Source organism: Typopeltis vanoorti, chromosome 10 (assembly GCF_054136105.1).
Source record: "Typopeltis vanoorti isolate ZY-2024b chromosome 10, IOZ_Tvanoo_1.0, whole genome shotgun sequence".
In the NCBI taxonomy this organism is placed as follows: Eukaryota; Metazoa; Arthropoda; class Arachnida; order Uropygi; family Thelyphonidae; genus Typopeltis; species Typopeltis vanoorti.
This window is the reverse complement of record NC_143558.1, coordinates 119,664,009-119,681,212: the sequence shown is the minus strand read 5'-3', so window position 1 is coordinate 119,681,212 and position 17,204 is coordinate 119,664,009. Positions and strand designations below refer to the sequence as shown.

The 17,204-nt window shown below is 36.9% G+C and overlaps 1 protein-coding gene across 1 annotated transcript; it reads right to left on the bottom strand.

Annotated features, from left to right (window-relative positions):
* Positions 1-259: 259 nt before the first annotated feature.
* LOC150102741 (glutathione peroxidase 2-like) lies at positions 260-11,505 on the bottom strand. The gene is made up of 2 exons (XM_090399048.1): positions 11,136-11,505; positions 260-821 (listed from the first exon to the last, which is right to left on the bottom strand). The coding sequence occupies exons 1-2, from the start codon at positions 11,352-11,354 to the stop codon at positions 477-479; spliced, it is 564 nt and encodes a 187-aa protein (XP_090255174.1). The 5' UTR covers positions 11,355-11,505; the 3' UTR covers positions 260-476.
* Positions 11,506-17,204: the final 5,699 nt, after the last annotated feature.

Genomic DNA, 17,204 nt, shown 5'->3' with positions numbered 1-17,204 from the left:
GGTGGAAGTAGATAGAACACAGTCGCTGTATTCTGTATGAATGCATGTTGTTCAACTGTAGCTGAATTTTGCACATGAATTGTTTGGCAAAAATTACACCCCCCCCCACCCTTTCTCAAAAACCAGTCTCTCTTTTATGGTATTGTTCCGATAAGGAAAATGGACTCCTCATCGAATGCCTAATTGATAAAGTCATATTGTGTCAGTTACTGCTATTCTGTTCTCGCTGTATTCTGTATGAATGTTATCGAACTTGAACTGAATTTTGCACATGAAGCCTATTTTTATTCTTTCTATTATTACAAGGCAATTTTCTGAACAGTAAATAGGTACATCCATATAAAGCTTAGCACGAAATAATGCACACATGAAGTACGACTTCAGACAAGTACCCAAACAAGGCTTTTTCAGGTATTGTGATCATTCACCTCATGCTGCAAAGTTTCATAGCTGCAACTATATACGTATGCGAGGATTTATTTCTTTAATAGCATTTCTATGACTGGTATGAGGTCAATGGTGGGAAACTTTGCACTGTATCTACGATATGGCTTTCCATTACGATCAATTAGGAATTTTTCGAAATTCCAGCTGACATCATTACGAGTAATAGGCGACCAGATCAGCAGCTGTGGATTTTTGATCAGCGATACAGGATCATCGTGAGGAGTTGGAAGAGCATGGCGGAGATACTGGAACACTGGATCAGCATTGGCTCCATTCACTTCTATTTTGTCAAACAGGGTGACGTTCGGCATGAAATTGTTCCCTGGTCTTACATATTTCAGGCAATTTAGAATTTCCTCACCATTGCCGTTCTCCTGAAATTATAACAAACGAAGTAAATAAACAAATATAAGTTATTAACTGATAAAAGTATTGGCTCAGGGAAAAAATGGGAGAAAAATAGTAAGGAAAAGAAGAGTTCATCCCACTAGCTGCATTTTAAAATCACCATATCAATCTACGAAATTTCTTCATCACATTAATTCAAACAAAAGTGACGAGGTTTTACAGAAAACCTTTTGAAGTCGTACCCAGGTTTTACAGAAAACCTGGGTACGACTTCAAAAGCATGATCTCTTCACGGGACAAAATCTGACTCACAACAATAAGTAAATAAGAAAGCAGTAGTGATAATTATGAATGAGCAATTGACTTCAATGATTCGAATAACAGCTAGGAATTTCTACAAGGAGACTGAATAAGAATGAAAATGCAGAGAAAAATTTCTTCATTGCAGATGCGGATAACAATGGATATTTTGTTCAATATCGAGCATTTGTACTAAATATTTCGCTAAGGGTGGAATGTAAATTATACTTGATACCAAAATATATTCTTACGATTCGTTCAAAAGCCACCGGAATTTCTAAACCTCTATAAAAGTCGTGAGTTTGGTTCATTTTGATTTACTGCCAAAGCAACTCAAGGGCTATGAGGCCAATGTATTATGTATGTTAATTGCTTGTGTTCTAATGGCCAGTTTATCTGTTCTGAGGAAAACCCAAGTTTCCGGGAGGAAAAAACCTTCTACCTCCGTATGAGACTGCTAACTCACATTCAACTGAAAAGCCCTGATAAAGGTTCGCGTCCTAAACTCTCTCTCTGTGTCTCTCGGCTCTTCTCAATGGTGGTATTCAGGAACCTACATGTTCAAGTGCCTATTGGATTGCTGGACAATGTTTACTGAAACAGTTTCTTCAAAGCCACCACATTTCAAAACTATTACAGTTGAAGAGTTGTGAGGGATGTACGAAGATATCTTTCTTATCATTCAACCTCCATTACTTCAGGATACTTGGCTCTGCTGCTGGACAGAACACACCAAAATTGCTCTACTTGCCAGAAGGCAGGAACCTGAACTTCTGCTCTTTTCAGTAAGCAAGAACTCACCACTTCTCAGCGGTAGTAACTTGCTGCTACTATGCCTAATCTTGGCTGCTCTCCTCAGCAGTCTTTCAGATGATACTTACTACGGAGCTGTTTCCTGATTGCTGCTGAGGGGAGCAGCCAAAGTGTGGCACAGTAGCAACAAGTTTCTGATCACTGAGAAGTAATAAGTTCCTGTCAGTGTGAGTTATATCAGTGATTTTCATTCTTATATTATCTAAGCATGAGTAAACAAAAGTTTGCATACCTTACATATACATACAGAACAGCTGACTTCATCACATAATGCACCACACACACACACAGCAATCCTTTTTGGAGGTGTGTATAATGCTACACATTATTGGAAATCCCAACCTCTATTCAAGTGTCACTGGTGGGAGCCCGCTACAAGGAGATAACTCAATAGTGGAAGATACTTCCAATCGTAAAGAATACTTCAAAAGAAATTTTGCAGCGTCTTTAGGTCTTGAAGCTATTCCAAACAAATTTGTAGCATCTTATTTTACACAAGCGTGAGCAAATTTTTGTTTGTTCACGTTTGGATAAAATAAACATGCAAGCAACAATTTAATTTCTTGTCACGTATAATTTACAGTAGTCCTCCCTTATCTGCAGATAGTGCCGAACATTATATATACTGTGTTTTTTTCCCTATACATACATACCTATCATAAAGTTTAATTTATAAATTAGGCACAGTAAGATATTAACAACAATAACTAATAATAAAATAGAACAATTATAACAACATACTGTGATAAAAGTTATCGGAATGTGAATAGAATCTTAGAACCTCAGCATACGTTTATTTTTATTATTTTATGAAGTCGATAACTTTCACCTTTTCACTTAAAAGGTAGCACTTAACGGCTTCTCCATGGCATATTCGAGTTGCCAACATCACTGCTCTTGACTTTAGGGCCATTATTAAGTAAAATAAAGGTTACTTGAACACAAGCACTGCGATATCGCGACAGTCGATCTGATAACCGAGAACTACTCAGAACAGTACGCAATTCAAAAGTTATAAATTGTTTATTACTAAAAGAAAGAGCCATAAGGCTTCATTTCGGCGATGTAAAATTACATTGGCAAAGTGGATATTAGATCCAACATTATTTCAAAGCCAAATGTTTGTAGAAATTATGAAAGTTTCGAAAGTTAACCTGAGAGCTTACGAGAACACAATGCTCGCCATCCCCGAGTTGCCTTAGCTACCTATTCGAACTAGTGGGGGACTGAGGTGCTTGAGTTTCAGGACCTCTCGTTTTAGATAACGAGGTGAATTGACTGTTTGGCTCAGTCTGTCTGTTTTGGGGATGATAAATACACCCTTTATAGGTAGAAGGGCTGCCGCAGTTAGCACACTTAGTCAGGGTGGTTTTTGGCTTGGCGCAAGTATTTGTGGGGTGGGTCTCGCCACATTTTAAGCGTCTGTATTGAGCTTTGCATAACTTCTGGGCATGCCCAAACTTTTGGCATCTGTGGCACTGCCCAAAAGAAGCTCTTTTCCTCAGTGGCTCTCGCGTAATTTTAAGCACACAGATTGACTTTAAAATGTATACGTTTTTATAAATATTATGGATCTTCACAAGAACTAGAGACACAGGGGTCTTGTTTGATTATACAGTACATTCTCCCGAGCTTTATAGGTGGTAGATCTTGTAAGTTGAGGTCAGTAGCTATTTTCTGGGTCAATAATATCTTCGGAAACTCCTCGGAGCACCACTTTCTAATTTTGTTTCAAGGTAAGTGAGAAGGTATAATACTGAATACCTCTGGCGCGTCCATTTCCTTTGTTAAATTTCTGTAGTCTGTCACCGTGGCGAGCTGAATTTTGATGCCCTCGTCTACGTTTTTGGCATTGGAATAGTTTATCTGCAGGTTAGCCATGATGGTTCTTAAGGCTGTCCATCTCTGCTTTTCCCTTAGGATGATTGGGGGGAGGGGGAGACAGAGGAGTCTAAATTGGGAGAGAGTCTTCATCCATGCCAATATCATTTGTTGGCTCCGAGGCGAGAGTTTTGCGCTTCTTGCGTACGTGGGTCTCTCTTTAATCAGAGAGAGTAGAGGCGGAGACCACTAGATTACGTTTTTCCTCCATTTGAGGAGTGTCTTCATTTTCATCATCATCGGCCCCGGGTAAGAAATATAAATTTAGGAAACCGGGCCATTCAAGCTCGAATTTTTTAAGAAGCTGAATACTAGCCCTTTATCGCTCGAGTCAATGATGATGATGATGTGAGGATCGATCATACTTGTAGGCCATTTAAGCTTGAACTTTTTTAGAATTTTGTTTATGAAGATACGTGCCAACTCTTCATCGAGTCTATGATGGTGTCAAGATCGGGCACGCTCATATTGATTGATTTGCGAATAAACGCAAGTAAAATCCCGAGGGTTTAGGGACCTGCCAGCAAAAGTTCTGTAGACTGAGGGGTAGTCTACTAGCGAAGTTTGTGAGAAAGAATTAATGAGTGTTGTTGGAAGAAACCGTGACGTTGCTTGGCTCAGCTCGAATTACCTACCTCCCTACAAACCATACATCCACCACTGGTCCTCATCACGGGTGGGGCCTACGCGGCCATTAACCTCATGCACGTTTTGTACAGAGGAGGAAACAGTAGGAATTCGGGCAAGGTTAAAGCCAATGCAATGCAAGATTCACGGAATGCCTCCGTAAGTGGTAAAATACAGACTAAGAAAGCGCAATTTCTAGCAGTAGAAAGTAAACACGTCTCAATCACTCTACTCAATTGATCCACTAAAAAAACAATCAAATTCATGACGCTTTTCGAGTATGACCAATGCCCACTTTTATGAGGCTAAATTCGCTCATACAATTGTTTTAATTTAACGACATGACGCTCCGTGAATTAACCAATGAGCAGTTTTCGTGAACTAAGTTTATTATGTAGTTTCTCGCTTGAGTCTTTTTGACTCCATGGAGTGCCCATGAAAATAAAAATATCTTCTCTGTGTGTGTTTTGAATGTTCCTCTCTGTGAATTATAAACTATTTATAACTATTGCATATTAACATTAGTATTAGTGCTGTTGCTTCCAATGAAAACATGACACGTAAGCTTATTACATTTCAGACTAAGATTAAAATTATTAAATTTAGGGACGATGCTGTATCGAACACAGAATGTCGCATGGTAACTTACCTCGCACTACTGTTGTTAAGAACAAAGATAACGTGAAAAGTGGTACACTAGTAGCTTATCGTAAACATGCAATCTTATTGCAAAATGCGGAAAATAATAATAATAATAATAATGATAATAATGGTGTAGGTTGACGGGCAAAATAGTCGGCGTATTCCCATAAACCAAGCTATTCAGTATAATTTTTTCGTTTGCGGAAATTATTTTAAATTTTCGAAAATTTAAAAACAAACCACCGTAGCACAATTGGAAGAACAATGGAACACTGCGCCCTTTCGATTGGAAAAGACCTACGTTCGATTCTCGTCGTGACGAGGGGAATCCTTGTATGGGCTTTTTCAGTTGAAGGTGAGATAGCCGATCTCATACGGTGGTAGCAGAGTTTTTTCTCCTGGAAACTCGGGTTTTTCATCCCGCGTACAGACAAATCGGCCTTCAGAACACACGCAATTTACAGACAAAAAATACTATCGTTGGTGGTGATGATGATGGGTGATAGATGGCGTTGATGGTAGTAGTGTCGTAGTTGGAGAATTAAGTAGTAGTGGAGAGGATGAGATGTATTTAGCGAAGTAGAGTAGTGTGTCCTTCCACGATGAGTCCTTGGACTCCCTGGAGGTGTCACGTAGTAATAATAATTATTATTATTATCATTATTTCTTTATTTACGTCATTTATACACATATATGACGGATTAAGAACGTTATTAAACCATTACATATATCTACATTACATATAAGTGTGGGTATGATCGGGGTATGCTTGTACTCACAGGCTTATTGTCTACGCCGATCTTTTTTTTTTTTTTTTTTTTTCTTGGGAGTGTGATGCATGCCTATTTTGTTTGTTTATCTGTACTGCGTTACTGCTTTCTCTCATAAAGCGATATGAGAACATCGATTTTTCACTCGTCTAAGGGCAGAAAAACAAGTAATGCTAAAACAGGCCTGAACAGCTTAAGTAAACCTATATAAATCGCAGTTTAGATGTATCAATTTATTAATACATTTAAACTCCAATTCATCAATAAAGACTTATTAACAAGTCTTTATTAATGAATCAAGTTAAGCAGTTCATTTGTGTAAAGCAAATTCCTTCTTCTGAAGAAAGGAAAAAAAAAAAAGCTTACGCCTTTTATATCATTATAGGGAGTAGCGAAGCCATTTTAGCCTTATCAAACTTTTAAAGACCGAGTGGGCAGTTCAATCTCCACCCTTAACCAATGAGAGAGAGTGTTCCAAGACTTCTGAAGGAAATAGTTTTCATATTTTTGTGCCCATATTCACCACTTGCAATCATGAGTGCAATATATGAAAATGCGTCATCTTGGTGGGTGATATCGGCTCAAGGTCTAGCTTGCATGTTCAAGTAATTGGCTCGTGTTTCTTTCGCAATGAGTTGGCGGGTTCCGTAGCGCTCTTGTTAATAGTGCTAGTAATAAATAAATACAGCTCATTTATTAAATTGTATTCATGTATTCTATATGAATATACTTTTTCTGAATATAATTCAACTTCTAACAATTCTCAAAATAGTAAACAAATGAATAAGTAAATGAAAAATTATTTCTTACAGTATTACTTCGATAATTAGCAAAATATCCTGTCACTGGCACCCTTGGCAACTGTGGTAGGTTCCTAAGCCTCTGATTACCATAACGCAGTGTTTCTCAGCGTGGGGGGTACACCCCACAGGGGGGGGGCAATTAGAAAATGTGCATGTACATATTTATATTATACTTTTTCAGAATTTGGCTGACTATTATGCTAGAGGGGGAGGAAGCATCAAAATCTTTGAGACGTTGAGGTGGGGTATGATCCAAAAAAGATTGAGAAACACTGGCATAGCGCTTAACGAGAAACTGAGTTAATGATAACATTTCAAAACTCTGTTCAAACTATTTTTTTTTTTGTTGTTGTTGTTTTTGTTGTGATCATTTGATGAGGCAGATAAAAATTTCATGATTTAGACGTAGACGTAGGTTTCTGTGGTTAAGCAGTTCTGTAGGTAGCTTTCTGTACTTTGATTTTTGCATTTTGCTATTTGATTTTTTTTATTATTATTGAGTGGTTACAAACCCCCCATTTCCGAAAAAAAAAATTACTTGTGCCAGAGATCGACTAATTTGGGAGCCGCTAGAGAGAGAGGGAGAAGAAGTTTAAAATAACTCGGCCTGTAATCCGTAACAAAACGCTGACAATGCATTATTATGGCAAAAACGCTACAACGAGGCAATAAACACTTACTAAAAATATAAATAACAATTTACTACATGCAAAAACATAAAAATCCAAGAATTATAAGTGCGTTTTTAGACAAAAAGAGCGTACTAAAGTGGTAAAATAACGGTGATATCATCTTGGGTATGTTTAGAATTCGATTTTCAGTTACAACATTATTTGGAGGAGAACATACTATTAGAGCTCAACAGAATCCGATTTATATCTTATATACTGTTCTAATATCTCAAACAATGAGATATTAGAACAGTATTATAAAAACTTAGAGATTGATTATGGTGATCACTTCCCAAATTAATATAGGCATAAAATCGCGCTTTTGTAGCATAACCCATTCACTCTTGGTAATGAATACATGGAAGATACACTACATCGTACTCAATCCCTCGTGCTAAACTTGGTGAACAAGGAAGTCTTATAGTTCGCCCACCGATTTGAGGTCCCTCGACACTTCTGCGCATGTCAGAAAAAGGAGAATCCATTCCGATAATAGGGTAATCCATCTGTCTTCTGGGATGTAATAATAAACAAACTCAGTTTGTTTATTATTACAGGTCGAAAATTTAGCTTTTCTTTTACGAACATTGCTGTTTTTAAAGTGTAACTATTTTGTTTGTATAACAGCTGGAAAAATGTACGTAGAGTGTTAATACGTGCAAATACTGCGTTCTACATAAAACAATGTCACTTCGCTCCATGATAAGTTTCCTTATATTCTGGGACTTTTTAAAACAAAATCCGATTTCATGAAGTATTTTCCTTAAAGTTTCTCTTTTCCAAGGAAAATTAATTTTTTCTTTAAGCACAGGAATCAATTTCGGAACAGTTGGCACTCTTTTCTCGACCACGTAAAATTCGTGAATAGCTCTTCTTATAAAATCTACATCAAAATCATTCAAAGCTGCGGTTTCGATGGTTTTTGTTTCTCTGGCGGTTTTTTTTTAGGAGATTTAAATTTTGGCTTACCTTCACCTTTTGATTCCCTACGAATTCTTTTAACAGTCGACCCCGATACGCCAGCAATTGCACTTGCACGTTTTATGACTTGAGAAAGGGGAACAAGAAGACGCCTTCTGACGATTCTTTTTCGCAGAATGTCAGCACATTATTCAATATTCTTTTGCAAGAACTACTGAAACGTTTAACAACAGAACTTGTAGACTGTACTGGATCCATCATACAAATTAATAATAAAAAAATGCAAAAAGAGAACAACAAAAATCAAGCTAGTACTAGTACAGCGACAGACAAGAAAGCACGTGATTTCGCATGTTGGCGACCAATTCGTACATCCTTCATTTTTTTCTCCCCTTCAGCATGAATCGACTATTCTTGGCACCAAGCCAAGAAGGGATCTAGAAATGGCAGCCATTTTCCTTCAATGCATCCTGCCATGAAAAAAACGCTTTCTAAACGATATCCCGTATTGACTTTCTGAAACACACACACATTTTTAAAGTAAATAAGATATAACCAAAAATAATTAATGAAATTCTAATATTCACTAAAATAAAATACATCTGTAGGACACGGCAACACCTTTACCACTCTGCACTACGCTAGCAGCACTTTCACAGTACGATATTGTGTTGATCGTTTGGGTCTCTGACGAGGGGTCTTAGGATTCCATGAATGTGCTCGTGCAATAATAATAATTAGTAATTGGAGAATGGTGACATAGTCTGTAGACATGGGATTAAGTAGTGCAAGTGGTGGGTTTTATGGTGTCAATTGCTAAAATTCTTGGATATCATCGGCCTTGGAAGTGTTCATGCTAATACTCGTATGTATTATACTGGAATCGGTTCAAAGTTTGTCTGATAGTACATTTTGGTATTATAAAAGTGGCTTAATATGCTAGTTTCGCAGTTTAATTTTTGGAAATTTGGAAACAAAAATTGAAATAAAAATAAGCCAAAAAAGTATTAATATAATTGAGGTGGCATTGGGTAAGTGCTTTTTTGGTGAGGCAGTTCCGTTTTTTTTTTTCTTTAGTTATTTTATTTATATTTATTTAACTATTTCTTCTTTTTAATCAGCATTCTATTATCGTATATTATAAAGCAGTAAGTATCTTCTCTTCGTATTTTACTTTCAGAATAAAATATATAAAGATATTATGATTCCCCCATTCACGTGCCATCTCCTATCCAGGAGTTGACTACCAAGATGTGACTCATGGTAGTCATCAAGTCGTCATTAAGGGCGTGACGACATGTGGTGAGGACCCTATCTCTTCCACATACTGTCATAAGTATTCACGGCTGTAAATCTGTGTGTGTTCACGGAGCCGGTTTTCCTGTTCTGAGGGACGAAAAACTCTCTACCACGACGATCGGCTAACTCACCTTTAGTCGAAAAAGACCGGATAAAGGTTGCTCACATCAGGACTGGAACTGAACCCCGATATTTCCGACTAAAGGGCTTCGTCTGCACCAACAGAGTTACGGAGGCTTGTGGTATTATAATAATAATTATTATTATTACAGGACCCTTAAGGAGTCGAAGTACTCATCAAGGTAGAATACGCCACTCCACACATGTTCAAAAATTAAATTCGCATTTAATTTTTGCAAATATTAGTGTAATGTAGTTTGTTTGTAAATGTATTACATTACACTAAATTAACTACTATCTTTCAATGGAAATTTTATCAAAGCAATTTGTAGTTACTTGTGAATGCTGTTCGCATTGGTCACCTTGGCAACCTTTACAACACCTGCTTTTTTTTACGAGCTAAGAGCTAGCTGATTCGCTACTTCACCTAGTTTCTTCATATAACGCTTTTACGATAAATCTGGCTGACAACTCAAAGTAAGTGAAGGTCATACATAGGTTCTTTTATACAGAATAAACAAGGAAATGTCCGCACATAGACGAGCATGGGAAGAGTTCACGAAGAAAAATAACTGGCCGATCCTGTCCATTTATCTAATTAATGCTTTTGATAATTTGCCAAAGCTTGTTTTGATTTTCCTAACTCTGATATTTTTACAAATTTCTGCAGAAGCTTAGTTATTAGACGATAGAACATAAAAATAGCATATTTTTCTTTTACTAATACTATACTTTAATTACCACTAGGTTTAAAAAGGTGAAATAAATAAAACATATAATAACTAACATGATTTAGTGAATTGAATTTCTCATCTGATTGGAAATCAGATGAGAAATCCGATTAAATAATTAAATAATCAAACTTCGTCCCAGAAAATTACAAAAGGTTGACGTACACGCTGATCTTATGCTGTGGAAGTGAATAATGGATTACATTATTTAAAAAAAAAATATATATATATATATATATATATTCAAGTAGAAAAAAATCATAGTAAATAGTTTAATGAAATAAACTTGGATAAAAAAACAAACAAAAACAACCCCTTGGTCATAGTCGTATTTTCCTTTCATATATCGGATAAAACTTGTATCCCCATTAAAATTAAATTTTCTCATACAAAAATAAAATAAAATATTCGATCGAAGCAAATTTTTAACGATGAATACTCAAATGTACTACACTAAATTTAATTATCTATTATGCATTTTTATTAGCAAGGGTGTTGCTGGGTTAAAAAAAAACGCATCTGCATTTTTAATAGTTTCATATTTTTTCTATAACGGACTTTTACTCGCTCTCTCTCTCTCTCTCTCTCATACACACACACACACTCTCTCTCTCTCTCTCTCTCTCTCTCTCTCTCTCTCTCTCTCTCTCTCTCTCTCTCTCTCATTACGTATAAAATACTAAGTGATAGTGTTCCTTCTCCCATGAATAGTTCGCTAGCTAATATAACATTGTTTCTCATAACATATAATAAAAGGTTTACCTGGTGTCCAAACTGATTACAAGGGAATCCCAGAATGGCTATCTTATCATCAAATCTCTTAAGCAGCTCATTCATTTGCGTATAATCACGCACCGTTGTTCCTCACAAAGAGGCAACATTCTCGATAAGAACTACGCGATCCTTATAGCAAGAGAAATTAATGATTTCTCCAGAAAGTGTTTTAGCTGTAAGATCATAAAATGATTTTGCTGCGAACATCCTGACTTATAGCGTCTTAATTTTCCTTCTTCAAGGTCAGAGTACTCGTTTACAACCTGAAGAAAATACAGAGTTCTCCTAGGGACTGCGCTTTCTGAAATGAAGGGGAAAGATCGATCTGGCGACTCCACGTAGCGGCTGTTCTCAAATCACGTTCCCACTTACCGCTATTTAAAGAAATACCGTAATGCACAACGCCTCCACAGCACAGTCGGATGTATGAGGTAACATTTGTCGGGAAAAAACTGGATTTGATTCGTTGCTGACGAGAGGAACATTTCTCTGAATTAAAAAGGGGTTTTCCAACTGAAAGAATGTTAGTCGTCGGTTTTCTACCTTGAAGGTCGAGTTTTTCGTTCCGCAAACAGAGAAGTCACCAAAACAGGTACACGCATTAGACTTGCCTCCACTGCCCGACTATAGGATGGTGAATAAGGGTAGTTTAAGAGATCGTGACCTAGCTCTGGCGGGAGTGGTTCTGGTAGAACTTAAGGGTGTGAAAAAATATTGTCAGCATCTAAGTTATTATTATTATTATTATTATCTGAGACCTCCAGGGAGTCAAGGACTCATCGAGGGAGGCTGTAAATTAGTCAACCCATCATATCATACCTTCCCTTAAATTCATTTACACTAGATTCCCTCACTACCCCTAAGTGCAAATTATTCCACTCACCCACTGTTCTCAGAGAGAAAAACCTAGCTTTTACCTCTTTCTTGATTGAGAACAACCTTAACTTCCATGGATGCCCCCCGTGTTCTCTCCCTGCCTTCCATATAACGAAAAATTTCATCAGTTGAAATGCTATAACACCCATTCAACAGTTTATAGACTTCTATCATATCATCCTTCTTTCTGCTGTTAACCAGAGTCTGTAATCCACATACTCGCAATCTCTCCTCATAATCTAAATCCCATAATCCGGATATAATCTTTGTAACTCTTCTTTGACCCTTTCTACAGCTTCTTTATCCCCTTGGAACCCTGGAGACCAAATCTGTGCACAGTAATCCAAGTGTGGGCTTATCAAAGCCTTATAAAGAGGCAAAATTACTTCCTTATCTTTACATGTCAAGGTTCGCTTCAACATAGAAATTATCCTCTGAGTTGTATTTGCAACTTTTGCTATGTGAACTTTAAATTCTTATCCACCAATACACCAAGATCCCTTGCCTCTCCAGTTTCTTGTAGCATAACCCTGCTAATATAATATACCGCTGGATCTCTAATCACGCCAAAGTGCATAACTTTACACTTACTAACATTAAACTGACAGCCATTTTCGTTTGCCCAGATTTCCAGTCTATTCAAATCATTTTGTAATTGCTGAATATCAGTAGCATTCCTGATTGCCCTGCCTATCTTTGCATCATCAGCAAACAATTGCAAATCTGATGATAGACCCTACTTGAAGTCATTAATGTATAGATTGAACAATAATGGCCCAAGGACTGCCCTGAGGCACACCATAATAATAATAAAAATAACCTGAGGTTATTATTATTATTATTATTATTATTATTATTTTCATTAATCTTTGTACTGTTTATGGGCAGTACTACCCTTACATCACGTCCAGACTTGATATAGGCCTAAGCCTTTACAAGTGTTTCACTCTATGCCTGTTCGAGTTATCATAGTAGTCATTCTCTGGTGGCAAAGCCATGCCACCAGTGTGCCCTGTAGGGCCCTCAAGGAAAAAACTTTTATATCCTTTTTCGTAAGCGCAAGCTGTTTTAAGTCCTTATAACTATCTGCACTCCGTACGCCATGTAAAGAGATGGAGGCGATGATAAACCTCGGAGTTGCCCCATGCTCCTCTCGTATCTTACTAACTAGATCTGGGTTATTTTTATAATAATTTACTTTATTATTATGGCTATAGGGCGCCCTGTTCCCACCACCTTGGCATCAACTACCCAAACGTCACCACCTCTTTTAATCACTAAATCTGGCTTACGCAAACCCGCGGAGGTCCCATAATGTGGTTCTACCGCAGTTTCCCAATCTTTGTTCTTAAAGCGGTTGTTCAGAACCACGGCATCATGCCTCCTCACGCGGACCCCATGGGTGTGGAAGCAACACTGGGCTATATGAGACAATGTCTCACTGTAATGGCAGCCAGCCCTACAGTTGGAGTCGTCACTATCCCATCGAGTTGTGCAGGCTCGAGTAGGCAGGACATTGATCCTCGTCCTGATAAGGTCAATATACTCGATTCCAGGGAGGAGTCTGGTATCATCCCTTACCCAATCATGCTGGGGAGGCACCAGATATGACTCTTTTAAAGGAGCACCATCTACAGAACAGTGCAACAGAGATGCCCATCTCTTGTTTTCTGAGGGTGCTGACTCGATTAAAGTACCTTGCGCCTAAAGTCTTATTGTATTAATGGGCAATAGAAAGCCACTCTGCAGATGGGGGAAGAAGATAGTTCTAATTGCGCGATTCTTGATAGCCACAGGCGTGGGATCAGCCATCTAAGTGATGGAACCCTAAGCACACCATCCTTCACCCTCACATGGAAATATGCAGTAGGAGTGTCAGGCGGCAGTCGGAGCTATGATCTCACGGCTGAACGGATAGCCCTGTCCATTCGGGACAGTACCAAGATATATGTTCTACCAAGCACCAACTTGTGGTAAAAGAGAGGTAGAAGATAGTAGGAAAGGAGAAACAGTCTTTGCTGGGGCTTGAGAGGAGCTTTCCTCAAAGAAGCGATCCCAGCTTCTAGGATAGAAGGGACAGAAGACCTTCCCTTTGGGGTGAACATGATACCGAGGTATCTCCACTCTTCCAGGATCATTGAAGCATGCAACGGCCTTCTGTGCAGGGAAAACTCTATAGTCTCGACCTTAAGCTTCTTGTCACGCCCAGAAGGGACAAGAGCTAAAGAGCAGGACTAAATCTGGCAGATTCACACCCACTATATACCACTTTTTGATATCTGTCTGTTAACCATCCCCTGATCCAAGTCAATAGATTATGTTCCAATCCCATATTCTCCAGTTTACACAACAGCTTATCGTGTGGTATCCTATCAAATGCCTTAGAAAAATCCAACATAGTGTATTCATTTCCTTAATCCAACTAGGCTGTAAAATTGTTATAAAATATGAGCAAATTGCTAAAACATGACCTTCTTTTAGTAAACCCATGCTGTTTCAGGCAGGGTGTAGAATGACACCCCCACACGTCTAAAATCTCACATCCATATCTTCTACATAGCCTGCGCTTGAAATCATTTGCTATCATCGCCCTCCTTCTTAACTCAGTACTATCATATTTAGGTAGAAATCCTACAATTTTCACTCTTTCACATTTCTTTCTCGCTTCTTCCAACAGACCTTTCATATCTTCTCTCATACTATATTTGTCACCACTAAAATTATTAGTACCTACCAGCACTACCATTTATTTTTTGGTTTTCAATTACGTTTGTCATATTTTTAATTTTCCCTCCCGGAAAACTAGAAGTGGTGACTCCCTCGGCAAGCGCAAATTTTAAAATTGAGTCACCATTATATTACCTCTTTTTTCTTAGATATTAACTGACTTACCTTGTTATTAATATTTTGATTACTAAGTTCAATATTTTCCTGCCTGTTCTTGTTCTCATCCTGTCGAAGTTTAAACAAACGTTTTTCCGCCTTTTCCAATTCCCTGGTCAATTTCCCAATGAATACTAGAAATTTGGATAAGGAATCTACAATAATATCGGAATCCTGAAATAGACAAGGTATGCCTGAACAACGAATATGGAAGAGGGAACAGCCTCGGATCTGCACACTAGGACAAGCGTGTCGTCCTGCACTTGAGAAACTGTAATGCAATTTTTTTTTTTTTTTTTGCTTGAAATCTGCTTAACCATTAAATGTTTAGAGAGAGAAAAAAAAAGATCTTAAGGGATTAAAAGATGGTTGCCAATTACATGAATCTCTGAAGCAGGATAACCTAGTCTCTCATCCCCAATCCTACTTTCAACTCCATGTAGTGAACCCTGGAACCTGAGCAACCAAGTAGAATATAAGGTATCAGCCCCAGTGGAAAGCTTTTGGTAGTACAAACAAAGGCGAAGAGACTCTAGAGGAAATTTTTTGGGTTTTAAGGTGGCAGTCACACTATCAAACTAGGCTGCAAATGGCCAGTAACCAATTCAGTCGCTTTTTGTTTCCCGTACTTGCAGGATAGAAGAAACCAAACTGGAAAAACTCGGACTGTCGAACGAATATGAGCAGGACATGGAATGGAAAATAAACAATAATATTTGGAATGTTGCTACTTGTAATTCCCAAAGTATTCATCACATATACCAAAATCTAGACAAAGCTTTTATAGAAATAATATCCTATTAGCAGTGAAAATAGAAACAAAGAAAAAAACATAAAAGTTTAGATGAAACAGATAATTACATCTATATCTATATCTACAGTGGAATCAAAAAAAGGAGAAAAGAGCAAAAGCAAGAGTAATGATTTTTATTCATAAATCAATTTTAAAAATATCACTTATTAAAAATATTGGTGTGGGAGAGAATTTTAGAACTAAGATTACAAATAAGTTGTCTCTGTCCCAGAGGAAGGAAGAGAAAAAAACTAACAAAGCATTCTATTCAGATTTACTACAAAAATAAAAGATAAAATAAATCTATTAATAAATGGGAGACTTCTATGCCAGAGTAGAGAACATTCCACTTTAAAATATAAGAACAAATGTTGAACACTGACTTAGGAAATCTTCCACATATAGTAACTTAAAAGTTACTAATACTTTTTTCAAGCACAAATATTGCAGTAAACTCACTTAGGAAACAAGACCCTCAAAAGTATAACAGACAGTATAATAGCTAATAGGAAAACAGCGAATATGGTACTAGATAGTGGGGTATTCAGAAGTACAGAAATAGAATCATATTATTATCTATTACAAGGAAAATTGAGAAAACCACCAAGATGATTTAAAATTAACCAAATTAATGCCAAGAGAAATCGCCAGAATCTTTTAAATTACATTTTAAATTAAATTTTAAATTAGTGTATGATAAAAATGTGGATTACCTCTGTTTGAAAAGATTAAATAAAAAACTAGCACGAATAAAAGAAAATTATGATATAGAAATAGAATGAAATAATAATACTAATAATAAAACGTGAATAAAATTAGCAACAAAATGTCTTTGAACAAAAAGTAAATGAAAGAGTTGAAAAGAAATAAGAAACGGGAATTATAATATAGAAACTATAATTGAAGGCAAGAAAAACAAAGCATATAAACAATAAATAAATACGAAATCGCTATAAGTAGAAATTAATTGTAAACATGAAACAGCAACAAAAGGCATGCAGTAATAGAAACATTTTGCAGTAAAACTGGAAAAAGATCATACAAGTGAAGAGACGAAATGCATATAAAATTTTAAGAATCATGAGTAAGGAAGTAGAATAAAAGGTTAATCTTGAAATAATCAAGGAAAAAACGTGCTAGACTTCTTGTGGCAAGATAGTAATGAAACATGATGATAACTACTAACTGCTATGTAGGCATGCGACACGTTTTGGTTCCAGACGGTGGTCTGGAGCCAAACGTACAGCGAATTTTGTCGTATAGTGAATCACTCACTGCCTTTTATGTATATTATTATTATAACTTGCAACTGCATGTAATGGCTTAATATTTTAAACAGCCATATATATATATATATATATATATGTGTGTGTGTGTGTGCGTGGGTAAATGAAACACTTATTTACTCAGATATGTATACGAAAAATTCAGAATAATTTTCCTGAAAAAGTTATTCTGAAGCTTGGCTTGATTATCAATCTCCAACATTAAAAGATTTTCCATTT